General features: G+C 31.6%; 1 protein-coding gene across 1 annotated transcript; it reads left to right on the plus strand.

The window, feature by feature from the left end:
* Positions 1-351: 351 nt before the first annotated feature.
* LOC139525246 (synaptogenesis protein syg-2-like) lies at positions 352-22,652 on the plus strand. Its single transcript, XM_071320443.1, has 4 exons — positions 352-628; positions 1,191-1,511; positions 21,513-21,833; positions 22,588-22,652. Exons 1-4 carry the CDS (start codon positions 352-354, stop codon positions 22,650-22,652), a joined length of 984 nt encoding a protein of 327 aa, XP_071176544.1.
* Positions 22,653-23,001: the final 349 nt, after the last annotated feature.

A 23,001-nucleotide genomic window follows, 5' to 3' on the forward strand; every position in this document is an offset into this window, starting at 1 on the left:
ATAATGCTCGCCGAAAAGCAGCCTATATTTCTGTTGATTCTGAATTTGACCTTCGCCTCCACTCAGTTTGAGGTATTTCGAAAATGAGAAAAATATCACATTGAGCATTGTCACAAACATCTCTTTAAAACATATATTGACTGAGTTATGGGTTATATAACGTTCGTTGGCAAATATTCAAAAAGATAAACGGGTAAATTATAACTTAGTTGTCATATCAAGTTATTAAGATTTTGTATAGTATGTTGATTTGAATGAATGGTCCAGATGAAGTAGTTATATATATATATATATATATATATTTCAGAACCAGTGACAACAGTTTCAATTACACCAATGAAAGACCGCAACATGCTAGGTGTAATAGAAGGAGACGCACTATCATTTGTCTGTGCTACAGATTCATGTCGTCCAGCTGCCTGGATACAATGGTATATTGGAGAAAAGAATGTTACCGAACAGGCACAACCACAAACACCACAACAAGACAGTGACAAGTTTAATTCGTCTAGTAGACTGGTGTATATAGGGAACGACGAGGATCACAACAAAACTATCTACTGTGAAGCTGTTAATATTGAAGGACGTGAGAAAGTCAAATCCAAAGAAACTTCAATTTATATTCAAAGTAAGTATTATAGGCTTATGTTTATTACTGGATAGCTGTTAAACGTGATATTCTCATACATGTATATTGTCCAAAATCTTGATTTTAAATATAGCACTGACACTCTTTCCATAATTTCACAATTATTTTTTACCGATTTTTATTGTTTAAAACATCTATCTAGATAATCAACTACAAAACTAAAAACCACTGACAGTATACACCTATTGACTGGCTGAAAGGGTAAGAACAACTTTGTTGTCCCTGAGATACCAACTATTGCTCAAGTCGTCCAATCACCTGGATATAATGGTATATCGGAGGAGATATTGAAACCGACCGGGCACAACCACAAACACCACAACAAAACGGTGAAAAATATATATCGTCCAGTGAACAAAAGTTATCCAGTTGATACAGAATTTATCCAGTGGATAACTTTATCCAGCCTTTTGAACAACCGGGCCCTGCTGTATACAGGGAAATATGAGAATCACAACAAACATATCTACATTATACGCTTGTAAAAAATCAATTACAGTTAATTTATTATGACCTTATTCTTAGTTTATCTCGTTTACAGTACCACTGACAATAGTAACCATCACACCAGCTGGAATCAATAATTCAGCAAAAGTTGTAGTTGGAGACAAACGAACTTTCAGCTGTTCTACAGGTTTGAGTCGTCCAGCCGCCTGGATACAATGGTATATTGGAGGAGAGAATGTGACCAACCAGGCACAACCATATGTGCCAATACGAAACGGTGACAAGTTTATATCATCTAGTAGAATGATGTATACAGGGAAAGATGGGGATCACAACAACAATATATACTGCGAAGCTGTGAATATTGAAGAACGAGATAAAGTCAAATCTATAGCGATAACACTTTATATCGAATGTAAGTATGTGATTTTGTTTCAATTTTTTGCGCTCCACCGTCTAAACATACGTTTGATATCAATTTGGATAAAGGAGTTGGTAGTTGACATCTTTATATACTATTTTGAGCAGATATGACGAAGGATTGATTGAAATTAAACATAGTGTTAAGTCATATTCGTAACGTTATAAAATATGGTGAGTATAATGCTACTATTATAAGTTATATGTTCGCTACTGACCCCCTACGGATTCATATAATGTTAGTAAAAATCATAGAGGGTGAGGCCGGAGGAGGAATACCCTATGGATTTTATTTACTCTCTATGGATCCGTAGGGGGTCAGTAGTTAACCGTATAACGAATTTATTGCACGCTGGACTTTTTCTGCTGCGTTTTGTTGAAAAATAAACAATGAACCACACCAACGTCAATAGATGACGTCACCATTAACGCGCCATGAACCCCCTATGAAATTTACTAACCCCCTACAGTCTCATAGGGGGTCACCACGTGACAGCGTTTAACCAATCGCAACGTGATAATTTACCCGCGGTGCGATAAATTGACATTATTTGCAGTACAACACGTTCAAATGATCTGTATAATATTTTCTAAATGCTACGTGTGTGTTATAATTTTTACGCGATCTGATTCTCTGTTAAAATTACAATTTGAAGTATATGAGCATACACACAGTAACAATATAATTCCCAATTGTAAATATAAAAAAGAAGCTTTTATCACCTGCAACCCAAACTATCATACATTCAGGGATGTTAGCGCATATACTTTTTCACGTTTGGGCAAACTGACAATTATAAATCATGTAAGTGCCATCTACAATGTGCCGGGATGAAGCGGGACGACGTTTTGCAGCATTTAACGGCAATGAAATGTAAAAAAAATGTCTTTTCAAACTGATGGGCGAAATATAATCCTCAAAAAGCCAACCGAAAGTCTCCTTGAGTAACCAGAAGTAACCATTTTTGCATTACTTTAGCATTGGAAAGTGCATAGTAACCATGATATTTTTTTAGAATATTTGAGACTGGAAGTGACTTTTGATAAACCAGAAGTAGTTTAGTATAGTCTTAAATATATAAAAATCATATATGTTTTGAAACAGGGTAAAACACTATGAGATAATACGAAAATAACTTTTTTTGAAATCGTAAGTAACTGTATAAAATGAACACACACATTCTAGGAAAATGTTTTTGCTATTTACTACCAACTCCAAGTTAACTGTCCACAGCGGTCACCGGTATATATATGTAAGACAGAGATCGCATCCGGTCTCTAATCGATGTCCATGATTCCTCAAATCGACGTCCAAATCTGACGTCACAATAAAATAACATTCAAATCGACGGCCAATGTTACATTTTTCTAATTGACATTTATGGGATACCTTATCGATGTCCAAATTTTAGCTTCTTTAATCAAAGTCCGTTTTTGACGTAGGAAACCAAATTGAACTTAACCGATAGCAGCTGAAACCTTAAAACCTTCAAACTTATTATGTGCGACAAATACGATCTATTTAAAACATAATAATTACATACTACACTAAGTTTGTATCCAAGTTATGGTCATTTTGATCTGTTGTGGAGAGTTGTCTCATTGGCAATCATACCACATCTTCTCTTTTATATAAGTAACCAATTTGTGGAATCAATTTTTAAATTTTAGAAATGACATACATGTAGAATAGGAAGATGTGGTATGATTTCCAATCTATCCACCAGAGTTTAAATTAAGCTGATATGAGGAATTATAGGCAACTGTACGGCTTTCAACAATGATAAAACCCACGGTAGGCATAGTGTCCGGCTAGGATCGTGGTTTTTCGAGTGATTTGGTCCATTTTTTTTCGAGTGAAGTTCGGGTTTTTTCGAGTGATAAAACATGCGATAAGTTCAATTAACGGATATTTCATAATTATAACAGTTTTTAACATTACTACCCATCTTACATTGAATACTATATATGTTTTGATCAACAAAGATGCTCAATTTCCTTCCTTGTATTTAATTAAAAACAAATCAGTGTTTGTTATTGTCCGGGTTTTTTCGAGAACAAGTGTGAAATCGTCCGGGTTTTTACAGACAATTTGAAGGTATTCTAGCCTTAAAAATTGACTTTTTTTTCTAGTTTAGAACTGTAATTAAGTGAAGGACAATATCATATATTCCCAATAAGTCATCAAAAACATATCAAAATGAATCTTTTTTCAATTAAATTCAATTATTCTGTTTGAAGAGCGTTATACAACTACTTTCCAGTGTTTATTTAGAAATAGCTTGATTCTTAAAAAACATTATGCAGGGAACTCATATTCATTTTAACTTCATTTGATGCTACTTTTGATTTGACAGTAAATAATATTTCTTGTGGTGAACTCCGGAGACTAATAAAAGAAACCTATTAACAAAACAATATAAAAATACACACACTTAATCCATTCCATTTTTATTGCCATTGAACACAAAATTTGAATAAAATTTCAGATAAAATCAACAATGAAATGAATAGTTCATTAGCCTAAATATGATCCTTTGAGCGTTTTACAATGAAAGTGTGAATTTAAGACCTAAAAAAAAGAAAAATCAACTTGTCTAAAATTTTATTTCAAGAGTTATTTTAAATACCTCTATTATAGACCTGTTTGTATATAAAAAATTCAATCTTAAATACTCTTTAAAATGATATTATTTTCATAGTTTATGTACTATTGCGTAGGGGACATTTGTCCACTACGAAACTGCTTCTAAACGCACATCGTATTGCATTTTAATGTCACCTATAGACATTCCAGTTTGATTTACTTTATATACTAGAAAGATCTCATTTTTTTTCTGAATTGGAGAACCATTTTTATCGATAAAGATTAGACAGTATTTCAAATATGAAGGTTCAAGTCATGTTACGTAGTGGACATTTTTATGAGTTTCGTACATTGTAGTTGACAAAACCGTTTCGTAGTGAACAAAATATTTCGTAGTTGACATCAACCCTATTCTCTGTTAATTAAAACATACTGAAAATTACATAAACCTAACCCTTGTTATTTGTTTTGCACGAATGTAATTGACAAAAGAGTAAAAAATCGACTGCATGGTAGTGGTAATGTACACTATGAAACGTTTTTCTCCCATACTTGTTTCGGAGGTGACCGTTTCGAAGTAGACATATTCACATGTTTTATTCTCAAATTCCCTATATTGCAATAGAAACAAGAATGATTTTATTCATCAAAGCACGTACTAAGCTGTACATTAATATCTTTTTCATAATTTTGAGTTCAATTAACGGATATTTCATAATTATAACAGTTTTTAACATTACTACCCATCTTATATTGAATACTATATATGTTTTGATCAACAAAGAAGCTCAATTTCCTTCCTTGTATTTAATTAAAAACAAATCAGTGTTTGTTATTGTCCGGGTTTTTCGAGAACAAGTGTGAAATCGTCCGGGTTTTTACAGACAATTTGAAGGTATTCTAGCCTTAAAAATTTACTTTTTTTTCTAGTTTAGAACTGTAATTAAGTGAAGGACAATATCATATATTCCCAATAAGTCATCAAAAACATATCAAAATGAATCTTTTTTCAATTAAATTCAATTATTCTGTTTGGAGAGCGTTATACAACTACTTTCCAGTGTTTATTTAGAAATAGCTTGATTCTTAAAAAACATTATGCAGGAAACTCATATTCATTTTAACTTCATTTGATGCTACTTTTGATTTGACAGTTAATAATATTTCTTGTGGTGAACTCCGGAGACTAATAAAAGAAACCTATTAACAAAACAATATAAAAATACACACACTTAATCCATTCCATTTTTATTGCCATTGAACACAAAATTTGAATAAAATTTCAGATAAAATCAACAATGAAATGAATAGTTCATTAGCCTAAATATGTTCCGTTGAGCGTTTTACAATGAAAGTGTGAATTTAAGACCTAAAAAAAAGAAAAATCAACTTGTCTAAAATTGTATTTCAAGAGTTATTTTAAATACCTCTATTATAGACCTGTTTGTATATAAAAAATTCAATCTTAAATACTCTTTAAAATGATATTATTTTCATAGTTTATGTACTATTGCGTAGGGGACATTTGTCCACTACGAAACTGCTTCTAAACGCACATCGTATTGCATTTTAATGTCACCTATAGACATTCCAGTTTGATTTACTTTATATACTAGAAAGATCTCATTTTTTTTCTGAATTGGAGAACCATTTTTATCGATAAAGATTAGACAGTATTTCAAATATGAAGGTTCAAGTCATGTTACGTAGTGGACATTTTTATGAGTTTCGTACATTGTAGGTGACAAAACCGTTTCGTAGTGAACAAAATATTTCGTAGTTGACATCAACCCTATTCTCTGTTAATTAAAACATACTGAAAATTACATAAAACTAACCCTTGTTATTTGTTTTGCACGAATGTAATTGACAAAAGAGTAAAAAATCGACTGCATGGTAGTGGTAATGTACACTATGAAACGTTTTTCTCCCATACTTGTTTCGGAGGTGACCGTTTCGAAGTAGACATATTCACATGTTTTATTCTCAAATTCCCTATATTGCAATAGAAACAAGAATGATTCTATTCATCAAAGCACGTACTAAGCTGTACATTAATATCTTTTTCATAATTTTGAGTTCAATTAACGGATATTTCATAATTATAACAGTTTTTAACATTACTACCCATCTTATATCGAATACTATATATGTTTTGATCAACAAAGAAGCTCAATTTCCTTCCTTGTATTTAATTAAAAACAAATCAGTGTTTGTTATTGTCCGGGTTTTTTCGAGAACAAGTGTGAAATCGTCCGGGTTTTTACAGACAATTTGAAGGTATTCTAGCCTTAAAAATTTACTTTTTTTTCTAGTTTAGAACTGTAATTAAGTGAAGGACAATATCATATATTCCCAATAAGTCATCAAAAACATATCAAAATGAATCTTTTTTCAATTAAATTCAATTATTCTGTTTGGAGAGCGTTATACAACTACTTTCCAGTGTTTATTTAGAAATAGCTTGATTCTTAAAAAACATTATGCAGGGAACTCATATTCATTTTAACTTCATTTGATGCTACTTTTGATTTGACAGTTAATAATATTTCTTGTGGTGAACTCCGGAGACTAATAAAAGAAACCTATTAACAAAACAATATAAAAATACACACACTTAATCCATTCCATTTTTATTGCCATTGAACACAAAATTTGAATAAAATTTCAGATAAAATCAACAATGAAATGAATAGTTCATTAGCCTTCAATAGTTCATTAGCCTAAATATGATCCTTTGAGCGTTTTACAATGAAAGTGTGAATTTAAGACCTAAAAAAAAGAAAAATCAACTTGTCTAAAATTTTATTTCAAGAGTTATTTTAAATACCTCTATTATAGACCTGTTTGTATATAAAAAATTCAATCTTAAATACTCTTTAAAATGATATTATTTTCATAGTTTATGTACTATTGCGTAGGGGACATTTGTCCACTACGAAACTGCTTCTAAACGCACATCGTATTGCATTTTAATGTCACCTATAGACATTCCAGTTTGATTTACTTTATATACTAGAAAGATCTCATTTTTATTCTGAATTGGAGAACCATTTTTATCGATAAAGATTAGACAGTATTTCAAATATGAAGGTTCAAGTCATGTTACGTAGTGGACATTTTTATGAGTTTCGTACATTGTAGTTGACAAAACCGTTTCGTAGTGAACAAAATATTTCGTAGTTGACATCAACCCTATTCTCTGTTAATTAAAACATACTGAAAATTACATAAAACTAACCCTTGTTATTTGTTTTGCACGAATGTAATTGACAAAAGAGTAAAAAATCGACTGCATGGTAGTGGTAATGTACACTATGAAACGTTTTTCTCCCATACTTGTTTCGGAGGTGACCGTTTCGAAGTAGACATATTCACATGTTTTGTTCTCAAATTCCCTATATTGCAATAGAAACAAGAATGATTCTATTCATCAAAGCACGTACTAAGCTGTACATTAATATCTTTTTCATAATTTTGAGTTCAATTAACGGATATTTCATAATTATAACAGTTTTTAACATTACTACCCATCTTATATTGAATACTATATATGTTTTGATCAACAAAGAAGCTCAATTTCCTTCCTTGTATTTAATTAAAAACAAATCAGTGTTTGTTATTGTCCGGGTTTTTTCGAGAACAAGTGTGAAATCGTCCGGGTTTTTACAGACAATTTGAAGGTATTCTAGCCTTAAAAATTGACTTTTTTTTCTAGTTTACAACTGTAATTAAGTGAAGGACAATATCATATATTCCCAATAAGTCATCAAAAACATATCAAAATGAATCTTTTTTCAATTAAATTCAATTATTCTGTTTGGAGAGCGTTATACAACTACTTTCCAGTGTTTATTTAGAAATAGCTTGATTCTTAAAAAACATTATGCAGGAAACTCATATTCATTTTAACTTCATTTGATGCTACTTTTGATTTGACAGTTAATAATATTTCTTGTGGTGAACTCCGGAGACTAATAAAAAAAAAACTATTAACAAAACAATATAAAAATACACACACTTAATCCATTCCATTTTTATTGCCATTGAACACAAAATTTGAATAAAATTTCAGATAAAATCAACAATGAAATGAATAGTTCATTAGCCTAAATATGATCCTTTGAGCGTTTTACAATGAAAGTGTGAATTTAAGACCTAAAAAAAAGAAAAATCAACTTGTCTAAAATTTTATTTCAAGAGTTATTTTAAATACCTCTATTATAGACCTGTTTGTATATAAAAAATTCAATCTTAAATACTCTTTAAAATGATATTATATTCATAGTTTATGTACTATTGCGTAGGGGACATTTGTCCACTACGAAACTGCTTCTAAACGCACATCGTATTGCATTTTAATGTCACCTATAGACATTCCAGTTTGATTTACTTTATATACTAGAAAGATCTCATTTTTATTCTGAATTGGAGAACCATTTTTATCGATAAAGATTAGACAGTATTTCAAATATGAAGGTTCAAGTCATGTTACGTAGTGGACATTTTTATGAGTTTCGTACATTGTAGTTGACAAAACCGTTTCGTAGTGAACAAAATATTTCGTAGTTGACATCAACCCTATTCTCTGTTAATTAAAACATACTGAAAATTACATAAAACTAACCCTTGTTATTTGTTTTGCACGAATGTAATTGACAAAAGAGTAAAAAATCGACTGCATGGTAGTGGTAATGTACACTATGAAACGTTTTTCTCCCATACTTGTTTCGGAGGTGACCGTTTCGAAGTAGACATATTCACATGTTTTGTTCTCAAATTCCCTATATTGCAATAGAAACAAGAATGATTCTATTCATCAAAGCACGTACTAAGCTGTACATTAATATCTTTTTCATAATTTTGAGTTCAATTAACGGATATTTCATAATTATAACAGTTTTTAACATTACTACCCATCTTATATTGAATACTATATATGTTTTGATCAACAAAGAAGCTCAATTTCCTTCCTTGTATTTAATTAAAAACAAATCAGTGTTTGTTATTGTCCGGGTTTTTTCGAGAACAAGTGTGAAATCGTCCGGGTTTTTACAGACAATTTGAAGGTATTCTAGCCTTAAAAATTGACTTTTTTTCTAGTTTAGAACTGTAATTAAGTGAAGGACAATATCATATATTCCCAATAAGTCATCAAAAACATATCAAAATGAATCTTTTTTCAATTAAATTCAATTATTCTGTTTGGAGAGCGTTATACAACTACTTTCCAGTGTTTATTTAGAAATAGCTTGATTCTTAAAAAACATTATGCAGGGAACTCATATTCATTTTAACTTCATTTGATGCTACTTTTGATTTGACAGTTAATAATATTTCTTGTGGTGAACTCCGGAGACTAATAAAAAAAACCTATTAACAAAACAATATAAAAATACACACACTTAATCCATTCCATTTTTATTGCCATTGAACACAAAATTTGAATAAAATTTCAGATAAAATCAACAATGAAATGAATAGTTCATTAGCCTAAATATGATCCTTTGAGCGTTTTACAATGAAAGTGTGAATTTAAGACCTAAAAAAAAGAAAAATCAACTTGTCTAAAATTTTATTTCAAGAGTTATTTTAAATACCTCTATTATAGACCTGTTTGTATATAAAAAATTCAATCTTAAATACTCTTTAAAATGATATTATTTTCATAGTTTATGTACTATTGCGTAGGGGACATTTGTCTACTACGAAACTGCTTCTAAACGCACATCGTATTGCATTTTAATGTCACCTATAGACATTCCAGTTTGATTTACTTTATATACTAGAAAGATCTCATTTTTTTCTGAATTGGAGAACCATTTTTATCGATAAAGATTAGACAGTATTTCAAATATGAAGGTTCAAGTCATGTTACGTAGTGGACATTTTTATGAGTTTCGTACATTGTAGTTGACAAAACCGTTTCGTAGTGAACAAAATATTTCGTAGTTGACATCAACCCTATTCTCTGTTAATTAAAACATACTGAAAATTACATAAAACTAACCCTTGTTATTTGTTTTGCACGAATGTAATTGACAAAAGAGTAAAAAATCGACTGCATGGTAGTGGTAATGTACACTATGAAACGTTTTTCTCCCATACTTGTTTCGGAGGTGACCGTTTCGAAGTAGACATATTCACATGTTTTATTCTCAAATTCCCTATATTGCAATAGAAACAAGAATGATTCTATTCATCAAAGCACGTACTAAGCTGTAATTAATATCTTTTTCATAATTTTAAAACCAGATACTGAAGGAGATTTGACCCGTTTCGTAGTGGACATTAACAAATATACGTTATCACTCTGGTCCATTTGATGTGCTCAATTTTTTTGACCAATTATTTAACTGCCGTTATAAAAGCATCACTTCTTTTGTAAGACCCTAATGTTTATATCTCTTACAACATGTACAAACATTGATGGTATAAAACTGTTTACTAGCAAAAGGAGTAGATCTGGTAAGGACCGATTTTGGCCTCGAATTTCAGGTTCATCTGACGAAAGATTTTGACCACTTTTTAAACATTTAAGTGTCTATTTTATTTGAATCAATTAGTTTATGTGAAAGATTTTTACTGATTTAATCATAAAAAACCCACCGATTCAAGCTGAAATATGAAAAATCTACCAAATATGCCGAAAAATGTCACTTTTCAGATGGTTTTTGTCAAAAATGAAAGTGGCCGCATCCGTGTTCATCCTCAGCCTTTATATATGTTATGTATTATCATAAAATACAACTTACATTTTAATATTAAGGGTGATAGATAGAGGAAGATTTGGTGTGAGTGGCAATTGAGACAACTCTCCATCCAAATAACAAGTTTTAAAATTAAACCATTATAGGTCAATGTACGGCCTTCAACACGGAGCCGTGGCTCACATCGAACAACAAGCTATGAAGGGCCCCAAAATTACTAGTGTAAAACCATTCAAACGGGAAAACCAACGGTCTAATCTATATAAAAAAACGAGATACGAGAAACACTTATAAATTACATAAACAAACGACAACTACTGTACATCAGATTCCTGTCTTAGGCATGTAACATTAGGACAGGTGCAAACATTTGCAGCGGGATTAAACGTTTTAATGGTACCAAACCTTTTCCCTTTTTCTGAAACAAAAGCATAACATCACAACATGGAAAAACGAATGCGGCCACTTTCGTTTTACACGAAAACCGTCTAAAATCTAACTTAGATGCTAGAATTGTAAAGATTTCAGTAATTTAGCATGACTTAATGGTGCTAGTACCCGATATATTTTCATTGTATTCTAAAAAAACAGCCAATATTTATGTAGCAAAAGCATTCTACTGTCCAATAAATAATAAAAAGTTTACATTTGAACAATTTTGTCAAACTGCTATATTTTGGGGCCAAAAAGGGGTTTTACTGGACCTTTTATTACTTTGTTTCGTGGTGGACATTTTGTCAGGGACACACCTTCTGAAATTAAAAATTCTTTGTAAAAAACTGTTTATTAAAATATATTGGCTCTAAACATACTTTTGAATAGTTAAAGAACTTATATTAAGTAAAAAACAACAGTTATTGCTACCTTTTAACAATATTTTAGAGTATGAATGTTGAACAGTTGGTCAATATCAATATCTTATTAGCCCTCTAAAAATAGTATGTTTCTATATTAAATCTAATTCAATGTACTGACTGCACATCAAACACATTTTTTTTAAAGTGGCTGGGACAAAAAAATCACGTTTTTAGCAATGATAGACAAATACAAATGTGTTAATTATATGCTATCACCAGCTAGATTGTCCAATGCTTCGATCGACACCAGGAACAACATTGTAATGTCTTGATTAATATTCTTATTTTCCAATTTTTAGACACTTTTCTTTTATTGAAAGGAAATTATCATGGTGTTTGGTTGCTGTATGACCAGTTATTATATTTGCACAATCAGACTCCTCCTCACAGTTGTAGCATTTGGTCATTTTCGGTTTCACAATAAAATAAATAATACAAGATACAAGACCAAAAGATAATGAAATATCTAAGATGTATACTCTTTTAAGAACAAATATACATCTCATATTATACAATATATGTATGTACGTATCAGTTCGAATTGTATATGCTTATTTTCCGGACCATACGAGTATTAGGACCATACGGGTATGGTCACTACCAAATGCGTATACTCATACGCGTATGGTCGGACCATATGATAGATATAGGAAGATGTGGTATATGAGTGTCAATGAGACAACTTTCCATCAAAATAACAATTTTTAAAAGTAAACCATTATAGGTCAAGGTACGGCCTGCAACACGGGGCCTTGACTTACACCGAACAACAAGCTATAAAGGGCCCCAACATAACTATAGTTACAAACCATTCAAACGGGAAAACTAACGGTTTAGGGTGGGGTGGGCTAGACAAAAAAGAAAATTTTAAACGAAAGATACATTTATTTTTCTTGGCGAAAAAAGTAATAAAGTGGCGAAAAATATATTGATTTGGCGAAAGAGGTGGCAAAAAAAATAGTTGCCAAAGGGGAAACCCAATTTGGGACCATAAAGGTATACATGTCATACATTAAAAACGATTCAATAATACAATAAACTTATTTATAACAATGACGGTTACATGAAATGTATTAGTTTCATAGTTCAAAGGCTACCCAAAATACAGTGGAGATCACTTCTTACCTCTCATTACATCTGTCAGGAGAACTGTTCTAGAACAGTACCTAGAACTGTCAGCCTGACACCTTTTAGTCAGTTCTAGGTTAGAACTGTTTTTTTTCTAGAACTGACTTGGTCAGTTCTACCTAGAACTGATTTGGACAGTTCTACCTAGAACTGATTTGGACAGTTCTACCTAGAACTGATCCTGACAGTTCTACCCTAGAACTGATCCTGACAGTTCTAGCTAGAACTGACCAGTTCTACTTCTAGAACAGTTCTACGGTTAGAATTGATTTCTAATTCTACGGCTAGAATTGATTTTTATAAATTCTACGGCCAGAATTGATTTATAAATTCTACGGCTAAAATTGATTTATAAATTGTACGGCTAAAATTGATTTATAAATTGTACGGCTAAAATTGATTTATAAATGCTACGGCTAAAATTGATTTTTATAAATTTTACGGCCAGAATTGATTTATAAATTCTACGGCTAAAATTGATTTATAAATTCTGCGGCTAAAATTGATTTAAATAAATTCTTTGCCGGTTTTATTTCAGATTTATAATCGGCAGGACTTAGGCAGCAACCATTTGATTTTCATGGGGGGGAGGGAGGGGCTATGGTTTTTTTTTGGAAAAAAAAGTTTGTTTCCAGTTTTTGGTGAAAAAAAATATTTGTTTTGGACCCTGAGAAAAAAAAATTGTTTGTTTCATCCTCAGCTGCCACTATATGTAATGCTAAAATTGAAAGGAAAAAAATGTTTTTGGTTTGTCGCTAAAAAAATAGATTGTTCTTCGCCGAAGTCGAAAAAAAAAGTTTGTACAGAAAAAAAACCCATAGCCCCCCCCCCCCCCCCCCCCCCCCAGAAAATCAAATGGTTGTTGCCTTAGAGAACAAGTTTAACCTGTTAACCCCGCCATATTCTGCATGTATGTGCCTGTTCCAAGTCAGGAGCATGTAATTCAGTGATTTTCTTTTGTTGATGTGTTACATAAATTTTTGTTTTTCTCTCAATTTTTGTACATAAATTAGGCCGTTAGTATTAGGGGGGGGCATTATTATTTGAATTGTTTCACATTTGTTATTCCGGGAGTCAGGAGGGCTCATTATCACATAACAAATTTATCGGACCTCAATAACCAATATAATATCTGTTTACGAGTAGTTTTCATACCTCGGACGACCTGTTTAACAAAAATATTTTGACCGCATCAATCTAAACTGCCTTTATTTGCTTTTTCTTTCTGCAAATCTATATAGCTGCACAGTACTTTAGTTTTAATTTTAGGTCTAGAGGGACTGTAATATATACAAGTAACAGCAATTTTGGAAAAATATGTAATTGTTCACATCAATTTATAGTGCCAGCATGCAGGGGCAGCTAGATCAAGGCTGGGGGTCGAACTATATGCTCCCATTCATATGCATTGATGTTAAAAAAAAGTGGGGTTTCAACCCCTGGACCCCCTCCCCTTGATCCTCAAATGAGCATGTTCTTGTTTTATTCAAAATATTGAATCATAAACAAATATCAGTAGTTTTTATACTTCAGACTGAGTCGTGTAATAAAATCTTTTGACTGCATCAACCAAAATTTACCATATTTGCTTTTTATTATGTAAATCTATATAGCTGCACAGCAATTCAGTTATAATTTTAGTAAGAGCGACTGTAGTATATAAATAACTGCAATATTGGAAATCAATGACCACAAATTTTGTTTTCGCATTAATTGAGGGTGCCAGTATTTCCTATTTTTATTCAAAATATCGCATCAGAAACAAATATCAGTAGTTTTCATACCTCAGACTGACTCATGTTACAAAATTATTTGTCTGTATCAATCAAAACTGACCATATTTGACAGCATCAACCAAAACTGACCATATTTGACCACATCAACCAACACGGACAATATTTGCTCTTTATTATACAACTCTTATAGTTGCATAGTAAATCTGTAATATTTTTATGTAAGGATGGAGTGTAAAATCATTATAATACAAATGATCTATATTATAGGGTTATTGCATGAATGTTGGGGAATATTGTTTCGAGTAGAATTTTATATTGCGCGTGCTTATATTTTTATATCAGGATGGATTGTTCAATATAAACATGATAAAGGAAAGCAACATTGGAAAACAAAATTATGCTCGCATCAGTTTAAAGTGCCAGCATGTCCTCTTTTTAATCAAAATTTTGAACCATAAACTAATTTCAGTAGTTTTGATATCTCAGACTGACTCATGGATATAACAAAATCATTTGTCCGCATCAACCAAAACCATGAAAACATTAATATGCATGTTTCAGGTCTATTTCGGGTTGAAAAAAAATCTATATTAAAAGTACTAGTATGTATAAAAGTTAAAAATTTAGTTGTCATAATAACCCTACTAAATATGTACACGTATAAGGGTAAAAAAAACCTCATCATTGATATCAGGATTAATTTTTATATGATTTTAAAGTAATTCTAGTAATTAGTTTTTTTATGGATATTGGACATCGATTAAAGACGACTACAATCAATCGGACGCCGTTTTGGCAAATCACTATGTCACATTAGACGACGATTAGAGTATCAAAATATTGCACGTCGATTTGAGAATGTGAAGTCAGATTTAGACGTTGGTTTTTTATTTGTGAAACGGACATCGATTTGAGGAACAGGCGTCGATCTGAGCCTAACATATATATCAATGTTGACATAATTGAAATGAATGGAAAACGAAAAATAACGGTTTGTTGATAAAAGGTGAAGGGCTTAAAAATGTCCTGCCCCAAGTTCCTTTGGATAATATATATCTGATAACCTTATTTGAAGTTGAAGCTCGTAATCTTTGTAGTCCTTATGATTGTAATTATGATCGGTATTGCTATTTTACAGTATCTGTTGAAAAGTACATGTTTATTGTTTATTCACTACTAGGCGAGTGTAATATTTGAAAAAGACGTCTAGTTAAGGACTTTAATGCACCCACCTAACACACGGCTAATTTTTTTTTTAAATGAAAGAATAATGATTAAACTTTGATTTTTGCCCGGTCGTCACAAAATCGTACGGTGCAGTTTTTGTAAAATTGACGTTTATTTCAGAAATTAGTTGAAAATTATAAAATTACGACATGTTTTTCAAGCAAAGGAAATTAGTCGTATCTCTTCTTTTAGACAGAATAATTAAGTGAATTAGATTCTTAAAATAATGAAAAACAATATTTACAACTGTAAGTCCGCATGCTTTTGCATTCCTTCTAAATATTTGACATTTTGTACGAAAATTTTCATAATCCCGACCTTTTCGGATCTACAATTAAATTGTTATTAAATGTTTTTGCACTCTATCCGTTTTAGATCACACCAAATTACTCATCAGTTATCATTTTTTACATTCAAGATCAAGACTTTATCTCAACATTTCTTAAAATTACAAATTTCTGTAATTTTATGATGTTAGGTAAAATCACTATAATTTCCGGAATCCCTTATCTATTTCGTTATCGTTTTTTACTGAATATATTAGTCGATTTCCGTGTACTTAATAGTGCTTTTAGAGTACGATAAATCATATTTAAACGGTTCTATTTCTAACTTAAACTTCAGTGTAGCTTAAATAGATATAAATTCGTCCGAAATAAAGATCAAATCAAAGTAAAACATAGTTTTTGAGTTCTGTAGAATTCACCCCTTTCTAAATAAGGAATCGTATCGGAAAATTGTAGAAAATCTTCCGAGTCGTGTCAAATTTTCACAGTCCAGTTCACAATGAAACCCTTCCTTTGCTAAAAAGCAAAAAACACTATATAGATACATTTATTGACACAGATGCATAGTCTGTCATATATTTACTACATAGAAACTATGTAGTTAAACACTTAAATGAAGATACAGTTGTATTGCCGCAGTGGGAAAACGAAAAGATGAAGTTTACAGAAGACTGGTCGATGAATATGAAAAACATGAAAACATCCCATTTGAAAATACAAAATATCATAAGAGTTGCTATAAATATTTCAAAAGTAAGCACAACCTATCATCTTCTGTTTTGTCTGTACAAAGACTTTGTACTACATGTACCAATTCTACCGACCAATAGATCTTCTCATATATCAACTCATTCTGATTTGTCTGTTTGTATATTTTGCAAATGTATAAAGCCTATAAGCAAGTTACACAACTTCATAAGGTATCCTCTGAGGAGCAAACTCAAGCTGTATTGAGTGTTACTACATATATCTCCTACAATGATCTGATTTGCAAAATAACTCATGATAATTTTACTATTAATTCTTTATACCATCGAGCTTGCATCGCTAAATATTTGCTACAAAATTTGAAATCAGAAATTAAAGAGCTATTTAGTTCTGAACATAAAACAGCTTTTACTAACATTTCGACGATTAAAGATGACATGCCTATACACAAGGAAGTATTCTGGTTAACAACTTTAATTACTTGATCCGTTAACCGGGCTTAATTTCTGCCCGAGGATCGCCGCCGAGAAAACTACACAACATATTATCAGCTTCAACAAAAACTAAAAAAACATGGTCATGTATCTATAGCTTCAACAAGGCGAAGGTGCATCATTGTATACAGTAGCTCTATAATTTTGTCTTATGCCGTAATGACGGAAAATTACCCGTTTAAAATGACTGAGATATTCGGTCTGTAAAATTTAAAGATGTGAGCAGTGACTGCGAAACTGGTTGCAAGCACTTAGTGCAGCTACTTTACGGAAGCAGATATAGAGTAAAGTTGTAATCCAATCAGATGAATATCCATTATCTAAAAACATTTCACTGGTTTATTCAATTGAAATTATGCCACCTGCATTAAAAACAGTTCTGTGTTGTCTTTTGGATGATGGCACATCTGCGGCAGTTAATAAAGCGTACGATATTCCTATTGACAAAGTTCTTAGATGTATGGCTTTAGTAGTATGTATATTATCTATAAATATTTTTTTTAACTCTTTTTCATTTAGGTTTATCACTACAAATGCACCGTATTTATGCACACACCTTTGTTAACTATTAACAAGTTTGACTGATCAGGAGATTCGAAACAATGAAAATGGGGCATACATTCTACATGGCATTATTTTTTTTCTGGGGGTTAAAATTTTATCCAAGACAATGTCGACCTAACTACAGAAACAATAAAAGATCTCCGTATGACTTTGGTTGGCTAAAAGGCAACATCGGTCCGGTATGATGTCATCCAACTTTCTACAAGATTTGATCTGTTCACGCACTAGTATAGGTATAGGGGGAGGGTTGAGATGTCCAAAAACATGTTTAACCCCGCCGCAATTTTGCGCCTGTCCCAAGTCAGGAGCATCGTGCCTTTCTTAGTTTTGTATGATTTTTTATTTTAACTTCTTCAGTATATTTCGAAGCTTAGTATGACGTCCATTATCATTTCAAAGTAGTACATTTTTGTTTAGGGGCCAGCTGAAGAACGCCTCCGGGTTTTGGAGTTTCTTGCTGCATTGACGACCCATTGGTGGTTTTTGGCCGTTGCCTGCTTTTTAGCGGGTTGGTGTCTCTTTGACAAATCCCTCATGTCCATTCCAAATTTTTAATTCAATCTGTATATAGTAGATCTTGTGTCCGTTTTGAGCAAAACCTCTGCTGTACTGATATATGCCCATGCCAAGGAAGTTGTCTTTGTATGGATATGTTGACCGATAAGAATGATGAGATTACAAGTTAAAATGAAGCTATAATATTCCGATATCGCAATATTCCGACACCTAAACGGTCCAACATCCCATTGGTCCGACGTTTCGATCACGGGATTTTAACATTAAAAAGCCAAATATAAGGTTCAATATTAGGATAGTCTTGTCATCGGTTTGAAGCGGTGAAACAAGATTAAAAAAAAAGTGATACTTAGTGCCAAAGTAGCCGAACGTCATCACTAGCGTAATTTAAAAAGAGTACAAACTAATTTGTCAAGTGTTGTTTGATTAATTATATATCTCAAGATACACGGCGGCCGACTGAAGTAAAATCAAACACATTTTGACGTACAATGAGTGATCATATTTTCCTTGTGATGTTTTATATTAAAATTGTCAATTTGTTGATATAAATATACTAGTAGCACTTTACTCATTTTAGTTATGTTTGTTAGTACTCTTATCATATCTGATTAAGTGATGTATGAGTTGTTAATGTCTGTGTCATTTTGGTCTTTTGTGGATAGTTGTCTCATTGGCAATCATACCACATCTTCTTTTTTTATATATCAACATATTGCACTACAATAATAAAAGAAAATCTGCCCTATGGTTGTCTGATCTTGAAGCGGTAGGTAGGCTTTCAATCTAACAGGAGACCATACGCTTCCTCAATTTTAATAAACAGCTCATCGTGGAACTTTTCTAAACATTTAAAAATACGTCATATGGTATATTTTCCACTTGCTTCAAATATTTTGTTTCAGATTATTTATATCAAATTTGCAGATAAATATGTTTGTAAATACGTGCAATCAAATGATATGGAGGTATTATATGATTTAGATAATGCAAGGGCGACTACAGATACATTTGTGTGACTTAAAGGTTGATTTTCAAAGACTCCGAGAGAAAACGTTATGTAACATGCGTTACCGTTAAAATCAACTAAAATTAATTAATATTATGATAGAAATATATTTTCCCAACAGTAATACAGCATTCCTATAAAATTGTTTCGTTTTTGCTTTTGTTTTGACTCGATTTTACAACTAGAAGTTGAAATTGCACCCATGACCTTTGACCTCGATTAAAAAAAAAATGCACCATAATTTCTTTTGACGACCGGGATATTTAGAAAGTACACATTCTTAGCTTTCTAGTGATATATAATTTAGCCGTGTGTTAGGTAGGTGCATTAAAAATGTAAATTTGGCTCTCATATCACTCGCCTATACAATGTAGACTACAAAATAGATTTGTAGAATTATTATAGACTACAATTGAGTAAACTTCATTTTTTTTAAGAAAGAAGGAAAAGTTTAAAGAAAAAATACCTTTATTACAGAAGAAATCAAGAACATCGCTTTCGAAGACCTAAAGAATTTTAAAATTTGGCATACCAACATTTAGATAAGCATAATCACAATCAAAAAAATTTAAAATTCCAACCACTTGAAACCGTTCAGAAACAACCAGGACAATCACAAAAGTAATTTGAAAAATTACAAGTGATTAAAATATCATATTTTGATGTTAGTCAATTTGACTAATACAATTTTGATAAAGAAGTAATTATAACACATCTATAAATTCTCTATTCCATATTGTTTCCTTTAAATTTTGTAATATTACATCACATATCTATCCCAAATTCATGTATTTGGTTTTCTTGTTATATTTGTTATTCTCGTGGTGTTTTGTCTGATGCTTGGTCCGTTTCTGTGTGTGTTACGTTTCGGTGTTATGTCGTTGTTCTCCTCTTATATTTAATGCGTTTCCCTCGTTTTTAGTTTGTTACACCGATTTTGTTTTTTGTCCCTGGATTTATGAGTTTTGAACAGCGGTATACTACTGTTGCCTTTATTTATCTGGCTGATGAGGTATAAACATATGATCATTACTTAGCTCACCATTTTGAAAAAAAGTTATTGGCACAGGAGCTTGTTTCTCCGCTTGCTCAATGACTCTTGCACGTAAAGTGCTGATGTAACGGGTCCTTGCATGGCAGGTTTGTTTTTGAATTGACATAGGAGCCTGGACTTGAAGAGGAACAAGTACTAGTGCCTCACTAAAAACTGCCTAAAATTCTTGAATTCCCAGTGCAGCGACATCACATCTCCTTCCGTGTGTCGTCTCTCAAGAGGTTGCTTATTAACTACGGACACTCTTTCATGCCAATTTTCATTCCTGGGCATTTCAATGCAACGTCTTTAGTATTCTTTTTTTTTTATTACTATCAATAAATTATAAATTCGATACTAACGATCGAGTTCCTAAAATTGTCTCTTATATAAAAATAAATTATCACCCGTATATCATAAATGTTACACGTAAAATATTGTAGAAATTATTTATCAATACTTGAACCTGTCACATCTACCTGTCTTTACGAATTAGCAGGACTGATATACTTTAACATTCTACATCAACAATGAAATAAAATGTGTACTTAAATATATTTAGGCAATTCATGTATCAAACTGTAGAATTTATTCATTTAAAAATGATTTTCAACACCACGTGGCCGCATATATAATTCGACGAAATGAGAAGTGAAATCAACGAAACAACAATGAAATCTTTAAATACGAATTAAATTTAAAATATGTTTTCTAAATAAACTAATTCTAAACTATACTTATCTTGTTTACATACTATTTCTCTTAAAATTTAATCAACGTCCTTTTCGTTAGTTTTTCAAGGTGAACATGATTGTTAAAGTGTACAGACGTTTACGGCTCAACTCTCACATGATCAAATTAGCATAACAATAAGAGAAAAAGATAACTCGATTTGTCGATTCGTAGAACGCGTATATGTTAATTTAATAAAAGAATTCATTTGTTTCTTTAAAAAAATCTATCATACTCAAGTTTGGTAAGTCTAAAACAAAAGAAACTTATAAGTTTATGTTAAAAATCCAAGTAAACAGTGATGACATGACATTTAGATATCCCGAGAGTTGGCTTTAGATCTAGTGGACTATTGTTTTGCTATTGCAGTTTTCAGATAATATGACAGCCTTAATATTTATATTGCAGTACCACCAACCGCCCTGACAATCACACCTCTAGCCGACAACAATATAGTTAGTATAATGAAAGGAGAAACAGAAACATTAAATTGTACCACAAACTCATGTCGTCCAGCCGCAAGGATACATTGGTATATTGGAACACTGAACAGGACAACTCATGCACAACAACAAACACAACAACTTGACGGTGACAAATTTGTATCGTCTAGTAGAATAGTGTATCAAGGGAAAGATGCTGATCACAACAAAACCATCTACTGTGAAGCTGTAACCGTTGAAGGCAAATATAAAGTTAAATCAAGAAAACTATTTATCTATATATTTAGTAAGTGCCGATAATTTGGAATAGTCTGCAATTATTATTTTTTAATACATACATAGCAAAGTGTTCACATATAGTTCATCCAAATATATCTTTATATCATTGTAAAACAACGCTTACTCTTAACCTCATTGATGTGGATTAAGTTTCGATAACATATAACGTGCCATTTTTTCGTGTTTACAAAATCTTCTAATGTCTACATCGTTTTCTCATGAAAACAAAATGGCCGACAGTCGATGTAAATCTGCACCTGAAAAAAACTTTGAACTCTTGAACAAAGATCAAAACATAAAAATCCTATCTAAATACTTTATACTGTTTCCTTTAATCCTCATTACTTTTTTTTGTTTTTTACCTCACGGATACAATTTAACAACTATAATATAGGTCACCGTACAACCTACACTGGTGAGTACTGTCCAAACCGCATAGTCAGCTATCAAAAGCCCGGAAATGACAAATGTAAAAAAGTTCAAAAGATAAAAATATCCCCCTAATTAAAGTACAAAATATTGAACAGAAAAATATATAACACACCAACAAACGACAGCTACTGAATTACAAACTCCAAACCATACCCTTAACCTGGTACAATGTTGTAACTGTACAACATATTGCTTATTATCAAGGAATGTTTGATACCTGTTTTTACTCCTGTTTTCAATTGGACGATTACAAAGCTTTTAGATATTAACGGCGATTCACTAGATTAAAATATCTGGAATACCTAATGTTATTTTGCTTTATATTGTAGTTCGAATATTAAAAAGACATTACTTCATTGTTAAATTAAGAATAGAGAAACATAACGGGTATTGACGCAAATGAAAGGGTTTTAATTAGAAAGCGGAAAAGACAAACAAATCATTTAAGTAATTAAAGACAATAGGTAAATGAAGGATTTTTTTGGCAAGCTTCCGCTAGGACAAACTTTAACTTTCTCGCTTGTCGCATACTAGATTTGGATTTCTTTTTAAAGTCCGTGTTAACCCTTAATCGACAATGTTTAAAATCACGTATAACTTTGTAATATTGTGAGTGTTCATGGGTGAAATCTGTAGAGATTACATTATATTATAATGATCATTGCAAATAACGTATTACAAATAATTTAAAACTGGACAAAAAACATCAAGACACAGTCATTACCATTACCATTCTGAAATTT

Source organism: Mytilus edulis, chromosome 5 (genome assembly GCF_963676685.1).
Source record: "Mytilus edulis chromosome 5, xbMytEdul2.2, whole genome shotgun sequence".
Lineage (NCBI taxonomy): Eukaryota > Metazoa > Mollusca > Bivalvia > Mytilida > Mytilidae > Mytilus > Mytilus edulis.

What these genes read in the sequence shown, in the direction of transcription:
- LOC139525246 (XM_071320443.1), top strand. Translation starts at nt 352, where the DNA reads ATGCTAGGTGTAATAGAAGGAGACGCACTATCATTTGTCTGTGCTACA. An exon ending in AACTTCAATTTATATTCAAA is followed by an intron (nt 629 to 1,190) that starts GTAAGTATTATA and finishes TCTCGTTTACAG; the next exon opens with TACCACTGACAATAGTAACC. An exon ending in GATAACACTTTATATCGAAT is followed by an intron (nt 1,512 to 21,512) that starts GTAAGTATGTGA and finishes TTTATATTGCAG; the next exon opens with TACCACCAACCGCCCTGACA.